At 40.7% G+C, this 12,268-nt stretch overlaps 1 protein-coding gene across 1 annotated transcript in view; it reads right to left on the minus strand.

Moving 5' to 3' along the window:
• Positions 1–12,268, minus strand: part of LOC126108416 (zinc finger protein 708-like) — a 139,216-nt gene that overhangs the window by 121,204 nt on the left and 5,744 nt on the right. The window contains exon 3 of the mRNA XM_049913624.1: positions 268–330. Coding sequence (XP_049769581.1) covers positions 268–330 — 63 coding nt within the window. The remainder of the gene's footprint in view (positions 1–267; positions 331–12,268) is intronic.

The following is a 12,268-nucleotide window of genomic DNA, read 5'->3' on the forward strand; positions in this document are numbered from 1 at the left end:
TTCTACAAACTCACAAGCTAAACTACTTCACCTGCTCAAAGATAATGTTTAAATCCACATGGGTAAAGTGTAACAAAATATTCTATTTTACCGGTTTCCTCGTTTCCAACCTGGAGCATACTGTAATACTGCAACCCTTGTTATCTTTACCCTAAAGTAAAAACAGGACTGCTAAAGTGAATACACACACAATTGATTACCATCTCATTATTTTCACCACAGCTCAACAAGATTACTTCCATGTAGTCATATAAATTCTAAAATTACCTCTTTATTCACACCCTCCTCCAACTCTTCTTTTACATTCATGCTGCATGGATAATCTTGGGCCTGTGGCAAAAATAACAAACTGTAATAAGTACTTTTAAGCAGTCACAGTCCTCCCATATTATATAAAATGTATCAAACAGATAAACCCCAACCATCACACTACTTTATAACTAAATAGTAGTTATTGTTAACTGTTCTCTTTTTAGTTCAAAATTCTGAGTGACGAGTTAACTATGGTATACTTCAATGGGAGGCAGCAAAAAATTGTAAGACTGATTAATGACAACGCCTTTGAAAATTCATTATGATCTTTCATTTCAGCCTTCTCCCTATGCTATTGTTTTCAATCATATTTTCTAGCTTCATTATCTATATATGCATATAATGATAGTGTAATGAAGTAAAATAACACAGCTACTACCTGAAACAATGACTTCAATGTTGTTCATATCAAATTAAAATACAGTTTACACCAGCTGTGTGAGGGACCAGAAACTGGACTGTCAAGTGCCACATCACTCATACTACTTTTATGATCAGAATAATAAAATGTCTAGAACAGTTACATCAAAACCTTGTTGCACTGAATGCTTATTTATGATAAAATTATTAAACGCACACACCCTACGTTGGCACACTACTTAATACTATTCTAACTTCATGAATTCCTTTTGGTGGGACAAGCACGTTTCTAACAGAACAAAAAGAGAGAGTTGGCTACAGGCTACACCAGTCCTATTCTGTGGATCTGAACTATGGGTTTTACTTGCTGATCTCAAAAGAAGACAAAGTTCTGGAAAGATTATTTATGGAACAACACCAGCATATCAAGACTGAAAAACGCATAATGTCAAAGGAAGTGCTGGAATGAGAACACATGAAACAGTGATAGCATAAGAAGAAAATCATTAAACTGATATTGGGATCTGTTGAGGATGTTGGATAATTAGCAGCCAAAGAATAATTTTTTATTGGAAATCATCATACTGATAGAAACAAAGTAGACCACTTAACTTTCAGAAAGAGTATATCGACAAAATAATGAAGCAAAATGGTGTACGCAAAGAAGATGCCTTGAAGAGAGATGCTGGGCAAAAGATAGAAAGAATACAGCAGCATCTTATTAATTGATATTTGTTTTAATTAACTGCCTACAATAATACTAATATACTAGTACAAATAATGATCATTATGATTTTATTATTATTACTATCTGAGGCATGACGGGCTACCTCTTTGAATTCCCATCCTGCACCTGGTGATGTCACTTCTTTGGCTTGGAGCTCGGGGCGCCATGGGGCACGATAAGAGCCACGCAGGGTACGTCAACAGTATTTGCCATTCAGCCACAATTGACAGAATGGAGTGACTAATAGCCCTTCAAAAGTCCTGTCAAGTTAATAATTGCAGGCACAGGTGTTAATGAAAGACAGTACATTGGTGTGGTCTTGGCTATCTGTATTTGCTATTTGTTCTTCTCTGTGGAAGTCACATTATGCAACAAGCTTTCTCATCTGAAAAACTGCCCGATTTCAGTTGTGTTGCACGACTTAATACCTTGTGGCATTGCCTTGGAAGGGGTTAGGGTAGTGTCTAGCAACTAGACAAGCTTGTTATTGCTATTCAATTCCCCATGTTCAGCAGTGGATTCGATGATTTGGTAATCCTGAATACTGTTTTAAGTGTGACCATGTTTAGCCATAGACCGAGTTTTTGATGAGAATCATCTGTGTCCATTGATCTACCCAACTATCGTGGCCGTGCAGTTGTATTAAGTGAGAATGACAGTGGAATTTAGATACTCCTTAGTCTGCTCCAGTTTTCTACTGTTGTGGCGCACTTTGATTGTTTTGGACTTGGACTCAGGGCATGCTCATCATGCTGTGGCTGTTAACATTGCCTCTGTATATCAGCCTTAGGGAATTCACCACTGCCAGCTACCGATAGGCTGCCTTCACTCAAGTTATGTAAATCACTATTCGAAATTTGTACTAAAATTTTGTACATTTTGATTTTTGGGGATTTGTTGGGTCGAGTGCCTTTGATGTACATACTGTCGAGCACTGTTAGAATTGTCACATGCTGATCATCTCTATGTGAATCACACGTCACATTCAGATGTCATCCAGACTTGTGAAAATATAGCCTGTTGGTAAGTAACAGGCCCATTTGACGCTCAGAGACTGGAACAAGCAAAAGTGTGTAAAACCATCAAGTGTTACTGAGCTCTGAATGTTTTTCGTGTTCGTTCACTGGCCATTTGTGAGGTGGAGAGTGAAAGAAATTTATTCCGTCTCAGGGTGAGTTACTGCTTACCAGATTTAATTGTTCAAGTGTTTGTTATTTTAAAGTTGTCATGAATTGAGCTTTTCTCACCTGTTATTTATTTACTGCTACAAGTAGGTTCTGACTACTAATTACTGGTTTTCCTTTTTAAAGGGTGTTCTTGAGCTGCTATGCATGCACATTCACATACTGAATCACTTACACATCTTCTAAGGTATACCTTAATAGAATTTTCACTGTGTCTGAAGCCAGTTATATCGATCTGTGCACGCCCATTCTCTTGTTAAGTAATTAACTGCTCACTGGTGCAAGATTTAAAGAGACTTGCTCTGTCTGTCTGCCTGAATGTAGCTCTAGAAATCAGTGCACCTGCTTACTTTATTAAATTATCTAGATGCACTTGGAGGTGTATTTTAAGAATTTCCTTTTTCTAAGGGTCCAGAGGCAGCTATAAATTGCTCTGTCTTCCAGTACAGCTATTCAGTTTTAATCTTTGAGATGAGTTATGCTTCTGTGTTGTCTTAAAGAGCCATCTGTTTCCAGATAATTATTTGTTCATTTGTTGAAGCATTTTCTCATTTGCGGTTTGTGAAGATGGAAATTTTGAATCTAAAATCTAAGAACTGGTGTCAGACACAGCTTTAGTCTTTAACTATTGCCTTATTTAAATTGTCACTAAACTAAGGTGTGTAATGTCTTAAATTTGAAAGTTCGGAGTGGTGTTTGTAACCTGCTAATGTATCTGACTTTAGTTATTTTTCTTAAATAAAAACATTTTAATAAACAATGGAGACTCAAGTGAACCCCAATCCATCCAGTCCTTCCACTTAATTTCCCCTTTTTCTGCTGGATGTTTGGTTGGTAACAGAGTATGGTTATTTTCCTGGAAGTAAAGGGGGAAGGTGTCAAACTGTCATTCACCACGAGGTGTGTGTTTGCAGGTATCCACTGCGGAACATGGGACCCCACAACTGTCCCAGTTTGTCCTCATTGAAAAATCAACTGTTTATCTACGAATTTAAAGTTTGTCAGCTTCCATGTAAGGGCGGTGTGCCCAACTTGTGGACGACCCCTTGGTGATTAGTACCAACTGCACCATGGAGGTATACGTTGCACTAGCTGCCTGAGCTCTGGCCATGACAATCTTGTGTCAGAATATAGTATGTTTAGAAAGTAGTCAGCCCCATCATAAGCAAATACATACAATTCAGGCACAATTAATCCATTGAGATAATCACTTGTGCGGTATTGCACAATGTAATCTCTATTTTGAGCAGATTACATTAGCTCTGCAGTTAGAGGGACAGCTGCCTTTATTTAGACAAATTAGGAGCAATAGGTGGTGAACAAGATTCTCCCACTGACATATAACTGCTGGAAGTAGTAGGAATGCTACGGACACCTTTAAGGACCTCAGGAGAATTCATTTGGGAAATTACCATTCCAAATAATGTTACTGCTGCAAGCTATAATGGAACTTTCAATGTAGAATTTAAAGACAGGTAAAATCCATCATATGGATCATGGTCAAATTTATGTTTCATGCTGACACTTTGGCCATCACTGACAATGTTGTTGTTCAGACGCTGTACACCCTGTGTTAAGCCATGTTTTCAATCGAATTTTACATGAAAGTGCAACATCAAGGGAGTTGTAAAAATCAATTATTGGCCTGAAATTGTCACCTCAATTAAGAGGCTACTCAGGCATAAACATTTTTGGTTACTGCAGTTTACTCATGAACCTTTTCCTAGGTTCATAGATGAATGCATATGACCATTCCATACCTGGAATTGCAAGTCACGGAGATACAAATACTCAATAATATATTACAGAAAATGCGGCCGCAGGACTGTTCATGGATTACCTTCGCTAATAAATGCACATCTTTTACTGAATTAGAGGCTTTGGTGTCCGCTATTGAAGTCTGAGTTTCGCAGACCAGCAGTGATGGGGGTTTAAGTGACATTATCAGGATAGGGATTGAGATTCCAAGCAATTTAAAAGCGGACCACCCATAAGGAAAAAGTGTAGGATGTGTTTCCAGTGTAACAAAGAGGGGCATTTTGTATGGCGATGTCTGGTTACATGGAAGGAGAATCAAACAGCCGACATCACACAGAATGCAGAATGGAAGACGCACGGTAGTGTTCTACTGCCTAAGGGCTGGATCTGTGCCAAGTCTAAGGTACGGGAACCCCTGCCTTATTTTTGGGTACAACTTAACCAGGAACGAATGTGCACCCTCCTCAACTCTGGTAGTTCAGTTTCTCGTTTCGATTATCTGTGACATTTGAAGTTCCGCCATACCTGTGAATTGCCTTGTTTGCATCCGTCCTCCCAATGTTGAGCTCTCACTGGGCACATGTTGCCTCTGGTTGGCAAAACTGAGTATCGGAAAATTTTCTTGGTCTGCGAAGTGGATAGTAACTAAAAATCCTTCAGTGAACTTAATTTTGCAGTGTGTTTTTGTAAGCGGTAGTGGGTTTGTGCTGGTTTGTCAAGGCACGGTTGTTTATTTTAAATTTAACCCAGCTGAAACATTCACATTGTGCTCCTGTCAGGTTGCCACAGGAATTCATAGTGTGTTACCGCAATGTTTGCCATTTCAGCTCAGTCACCTTCATCCAGTAGAGGTGATGCTGGTACTGGAAGTTTTTGATCGGTTACCACAGATGTTAACTAACAGATTGGACATCACCGATAAAATCCAGTACTAGATTTGCCTTACAAATGACATTCCAGAGAGGTTTTCTCCATCAAGCATGATATGTATATGTACTTTGATTAATAATGTGTTGTTCAATGTGGTCATCAGGCCCTCAACTTCAGCCTATGCTTCTACCATATTCTCAGTATCTATGGGCAGCAGTGGGGTGTTTCATCCTGTTGTGGGTTATTGTGCAGTTAATGAGAACATAGTTTTTGAATCTGTGCCACTTCCCAATCTGCATAATTCTTTTACTTGGTTCAGTCAGGCTCAGTATTTTGCTGTCCTGGATCTCAATCTCGCATATTATCAGATCATGTTAACAGAGGATTCCAAGTATATTACTGCCTGCTGTACAGATTGTAACCTCCACAACTTTAACAGGGTGCCCTTTGGTTTTTCAATGGGAGTTACCATTATGTCTTGCCTTCTAGATTGTGTTTTTGGTGATTTCACATTCAAGTGTGTCTCTAATTACCTAGATGGCATGGTTGTTTACAGTTCTAGTCTGTCTGAAAACCTGCAACATCTTGAGGCAGTTCTGGTTTACCAGAGGGAGGTGGGACTTACTGTGAAACCATCTAAAATGACACTGGCACATAGGTTTCATCCGTGGGACATCTTAGTTTCACTGATTGGACTGAAATTGACCACGAGCATACTAGTTATTTGCGAAAATTTCCAGCTCCTAGAAATAAGAAAGCTGTGGCACGGTTCATAGGCATGACAAATTTTTTTCGAAAGTCTGTGCCAAATTTTATTAAATTAGTGGGGTGCCTTAACGATTTAAGAAATTTCATATGGGATGAAAGTCATCCAGAATCTTCTGAAGCCATTAAGGTGGTGCTTAGTAACCCACTAGTATTAGACATACCAAATTTTGAGGTCGTGTTCTTCTTGCAGACAGACACCTAATTCTTCTGGAGTAGAAAGTGGTAGCTGTCCTCCTGCAGGAACAGAATGGCAGGGGAGGTGTTGCATGTTGATGCCCTATAGCATTGCACCTTGGGAACTTTCACCTGCGGAGATGAAATATTCTATGTATGAATGGGAAGCCTTGACAGTTATGTTTGCCCTTAAGAAATTCAGATCTTATTTTGAACACCAGGAATTTTGTTTAGAGACTGACAATCAAGCTCGTAGTTAGGTTTTGGCTCATTATTTCCATAATACCCTCTTAGGCATTTATAAAACTGTTGTCAAGATCAGACGACACATCACTTGGTCCTCCCTGTATAAGCAAGCCTGGAGGTTGGTGGGGTCAAGATCACTCAACATGTCACCTGGTCCTCCCTGAATGAGGCTGTCCAGAGGTTGGTGGAGGAGTGTGAGAGCTGTAAGGGAGCTGAGCCCAACTTGAATTCCCTCAGGTGGCTTTTAGAGTCTACCCGTTAGGAATGCCTGATGGATTAACTTTGTATGGATTATATAGGTCCACTTCATCAAGTGTGTGTGTGTATTAGGCACCCACTAGTTATCACGGATAACTTTTCTCGTTTTTTTGACACATTCCGAGCAGAGAAATGACCATCCTGGCAGGTGACCAGCATTTGTTATGAATTTTTTCTGTTTCCAGGCCACCGAGGATGCTTGATAGCTTCTGTTTCCCAGCTATTTGTGAGGTTCTGCTTTGACAATGGAATTAAAGATGTGACCACAAATCCTCTTACCAGCATACTTTGCTGACCAGGTGAACTGCAAGTTGAAGGCTGTGCTTATCTTTCACAACAAGGCTCAGACAACGTGGCTCAATTTTATCTTTAACACTGCACAACCCATGTCCCTGGAGGCTGCTCCAGTATCCCTTATGTTAGCACATCCAGCCAATTTTCCTCTTGTCAACCAGTAGGCAATCAATGATTTGCTTCAAGAACAAGTCACCCTAGCAGTAACACAGCACAACTGGAGCCAGGCTAGACATAATACCAAAATTGCCTGTCACAGTTTATCCACTTGTTACAGTCAGGGGCTAAACAGTTCATTGGAAAGGCTGGGGACACAGTGTTAGTCCGAAACCCTAATATTTCTGAAAAGGGGGAGTTAGGGTTTGATAGCAAGCTAGCTCCTCAGTTGTTGGGACCCTGTTAGATTGTCAGGGTGGTGAGCTCAGCAAACTTCCTGCTTCTGAATTTATAGATGAGTAAAGCCTCACACATGCACATTATTCATATCAAAGGGAGGCATATGTAAAGGGCTCCTTAATGGTGGGGAAGGGGGATTTTGGTTTGGTGGAGGAGGCTGAACTACGGTGGGCTCCCTCTTCGAATTCGAGCCCCATGTGCCTGGCAGATGTCACTTCTCACAGCTCAGAGCTCGTGGCACCAGTGGGCATTGTGGAGCAACAATGGGTGTAGAGGAACAGCAGTGGATCTCACGGGCAGTCGGTGTCTTGAAGCTGGACTGGAGGGTGAGTCATGCAGGTCTCATGGGCAGCATGTACTGTTTAGCTGAACTTTATGTGGCAGTATCATTATACCATCACAATCATTACAATAAAACAATCTTCTTTCAATAATGGTAACTGCCATAGGCTGATCAGCCCAAGATTATCATCACTCATCAAAAAGCTGGTATGTACACCTCTGGCACAGACAACAGTAGGGAGACATAGTGGCACGGAAGCAATGAGGCCTTCATAGATCACTGGAGGAAGTTGGAACCATATTTATACAATCAGGCCACCTCATTCCCGTAAATTCTGGAAGGGGGGGATGATCTCTGATGTTATGTTAAATCACATCCCAGATCTGTTCAACCAGGTTCAGGGCTGGTGAGTTGGGTGGCCAACACATCAATTGGAACTCACCACTGTGTTCCTGAAACCACTCGATCACACTCATGGCCTTGTGAAATGGTGCATTGCTTTCATGAAAAATGCCACACTCAATGCAAATACTTTCAGAAAAGACTTCCTGACACTTAAATGTATACTCAATGGGAAACATGATCGTCATGAAGGAGTGGACCTAACATGAACCATGGACCATGGCACTGGTAGCAAGGCTTGCGTGCCTCAGCGATACAGATAGTCGTTCCGCAGGTGCAACCCCAACGGAGGGGTATCTGTTGTGAGGCCAGACAAACATGTGGTCCATTAATAGGGGCAGCAGTCTTTTCAATAGTTGCAGGGGCGACAGTTAGGATGAATGACTGATCTGGTCTTGTAACATTAACCAAAACAGTGTTGCTGTGCTGGTACTGTAAACGGATGAAAGCAAGGGGAAACTATAGCCATAATTTTTCACGAGGGGATGCAACTTTACTGTTCATTAAATGATGATGGTGTCCTCTTGGGTAAAATATTCCGGAAGTCAAATAGTCCCCCATTCAGATCTCCAGGATGACATCGTTATCAGGAGACGGAAAACTTATGTTCTACAAATTGGAACATGGAATGTCAGACCCTTTACTCAGGCAGGCAGGTTAGAAAATTTAAAAAGAGAAATGGATAGGGTAAAGATAAATATGGTGGGAACTGGTTAAGTTTGATGGCATGAGGAATAAGACTTCTGGTCAGATGAATACAGGATCATAAATACAAAATCATATAGGGGAGATGGAGGAGTAGGTTTAAAAATGAATAAAAAATGCAGTATTGTGAATGCAGTATTGTAGCCAAGATAGACACAAAGCCCACACTTATCACAGTAGTACAAGTTCATATGCCAACTAGGTCCCCAGATGATGAAGAGATTAAAGAAATGTATGATGAGATAAAAGAAATTATTCAGATAAGGAAGGGAGACGAAAATTTAATAGACATGGGGGATTGGAATTCAATAGTATGAAAAGGAAGAGAAGGAAAAGTAGGAGGTGAATATGGAATGTGGGTAAGGAATGAAAGAGAAAAGCCGTCTGGTAGAATTTTGCACAGAGCACAACTTCATCATACACTATGTGCTCAAAAGCATCGGGCCACCCCCAAAAACTTACTTTTTCATATTTGGTGCATTGTGCTGCCACCTACTCCATATCAGAGACCTCAGTAGTCATTATACACTGTGAGAGAGCAAAATGGGGCGCTCCGTGGAGCTCATTGACTTTGAATGTGGTCAGGTGATAGGGTGTCATTGATGTCCATGTCTGTATGCGAGCTTTCCACACTCCTGAACATTCCTACGTCCACTGTTTCTGATGAGATAGTGAAGTGGAAGCATGAAGGGATACATGCAGCACAAAAGCATACAGGCCAATCTTATCTGCTGACTGAAAGATACCGCCGACATTTGGAGAAGGTTGTAATGTGTAATAGGCAGATATCTATCCAGACCTGAAAGAACTGCAAAAAGGTAGGAATTGTAAGAGATGGGATCTGGATAAAGTGAAAGGATCAGAGATTGTAGTGTGTTTCAGAAAGCACTAGGGAACCATTGACAAGGACATGGGTAAGAGATACAGCAGAAGAGGAAGGGTAGCTTTGAGAGATTACTAGTGAAAGTAGCAGAGGATCAAGTAGGTAAAAAGACGAGGCTAGCAGAAATCCTTGGGTAACAGAGGAGATACTGAATTTAATAGATGAATGGTGAAAATATAAAAATGCAGTAAATGAAGCAGGCTGAAAGGAATACAAACGTCTCAAAAATGAGATCGACAGGAAGTGCAAAATGGTTCAGCAGGGATGGTAACAGGACAAATTTAAGGATGTAGAGGCATATATGACTAGGGGTAAGACAGACACTGCCTACTGGAATACTGAAGAGACCTATAGACGGTCTATACAAGGGCGATGCACTTGCGGGCAATATTTTGAAAATGGAAGAGAACATAGATGAGGATGAAAAGGGAGATATGATACTGCGTGAAGAACTTGACAGTGCTGAAAGACATAAGTTGAAACAAGGCCCTGGGAGGAGACAACATCCGTTAAAACTACTGATAGCCTTGGGACAGCCAGCCTTGAAAAAACTCTGCCATCTGGTCAGAAAAATGTATTAGACAGGCAAAATACCCCCAGACTTCAAGAAGAATATAAAAATTGCAATTCCAAAGAAAGCAAATGTTGACAGGCATGAAAATTACCTATCTATCAGTTTAATAAGTCATGGCTGTAGAATACTAACATGAATTCTGTACAGTCGAATGGAAAAACTGGTAGCTGCTGACCTCAGGGAAGATTAGTTTCGATTCCGTAGAAACGTTGGAACATGTGAGGCAATACCGACCCTATGATTTATCTTAGATGATAGATGAAGGAAAGGCAAACCTACATTTCTAGTATTTGTCAACTCAAAGAAACCTTTCGACAGTGTTGACTGGCATACTCTCTTTCAATTCTGAAGGTGGAAGTCGTCAAATGCAGGGAGTGAAAGGCTATTTACAGTTTGTACAGAAACCAGATGGCAGTTATAAAAGGGGAGGAGCGAAAGGGAAGCAGTGGTTGGTAAGGGAGTGAGACAGGGTTTTAGCCTATCCCTGGTGTCGCTCAATCTGCATATTGAGCAAGCAATAAAGGGAAAAACTGAAAAATTTTGAGTAGGAATTAAAATCCAGGGAGGAGAAATAAAAACTTTGAGGTTAGCCAATGACATTGTAATTCTATCAGAGACAGTAAAGGGCCTGGAAGATCAGTTGAACAGAATGGACAGCACATTCAAAGAGGGATATAAGACGAACATCAACAAAAGCAAAACAAGGATAATGGAATGTAGTCGAATTAAATTGGGTGATGATGACAGAATTACATAATGAAATAAGACAATTAAGGTAATAGATAAGTTTTGCTATTTCGGGAGCAAAATAACTGACAAAGGTTGAAGTAGAGAGAATATAAAATGTAGTCTGGCAGTGCCAAGGACAGCATTTCTGAAGAAGAGAAATTTGTTCACATTGAGTATACATTTAAGTGTCAGGAAGCCTTTTCAGAAAGTATTTGCATTGAGTGTATCCATGTATGGAAGTGAAACATGGACGATAAATAGTTTAGACGAGAAGAGAACAGAAGCTTTCGAAATGTGGTGCTACAGAAGAATGCTCAAGATTAGATGGGTAGATTATGTGACTAATGAGGAGATACTGAATAGAATTGGGGAGAAGAGGAATTTTTGGCACAACTTAACTATAGGGTGGCATACAAAATGTGTTACCAATTGTTTCTTTTACAATTTACGCCGCACATTAGATACTCCGCTGGGATCTCTACAGCAGTACCAGCAGAGCTTGGAAAAACAAATGAGTCATGAAATGACATGTAATTCACGATACTGCCACTAGGAGACTAGTAACCAGCAATGGCTGACAAAGGACGACTGACGACACAGCAACGATCGGCAATTGCGTTACTTTTTCATGAAACGAAAAGCCTTGTTGTGACTCAGAGGCATTTTTGACAACAGTTTAACACACGATAGGTCCCTTGCAAGAAGACCATTCACAGGTTGTACAATAAATTTGGACAGGAAGGAACAGTATTGGATCTGAAGTGACCTTGGCCTAAGCCTGTTTGTTCGCCGGAGAATATTTAAGCAGTACGAGTTGCTGTACAGAGAAGTCCCGGGAAATTGTGTAGAAAGGCAGCAGTGCAACAGGGAATATCCAGTCACTCCATTCAATGCATTCTTAAAAGTGGCCTCCACATGTACCCATACAAGATGACCTGTGCACAGAAGCTCACTGAAGAACACAAGCAGCAGAGACTACCGTTTGCTCAGTGGGTGGAGGATAGGGAAGAAACTTTCAACAACGTTTGGTTTTCAGATGAGGCGCATTTTCATTTGGATGGTGTGGTTAACAAACAAAATGTATACTTTTGGGCCACTGGAAACCCACAAGTGCTTCATGAATGACATTATGCTCCGAGGATTACAGCGTGAGCAGCAATTTCCAGTCACAGACATACTGGACCCTTTTTCTTTGGAGAACCTGAACAGCGAATGTTATTTGAGCATGCTTCACAATAGATTCATTCCACAGCTTCTTGCTACTGCCTTGCCCTTCACCACACAGTGATTCATGCAAGATGGAGCAAGGCCACATACTGCAAACACTGTGTTGGAGTTTTTACAC

Source organism: Schistocerca cancellata, chromosome 11 (assembly GCF_023864275.1).
Source record: "Schistocerca cancellata isolate TAMUIC-IGC-003103 chromosome 11, iqSchCanc2.1, whole genome shotgun sequence".
Lineage (NCBI taxonomy): Eukaryota > Metazoa > Arthropoda > Insecta > Orthoptera > Acrididae > Schistocerca > Schistocerca cancellata.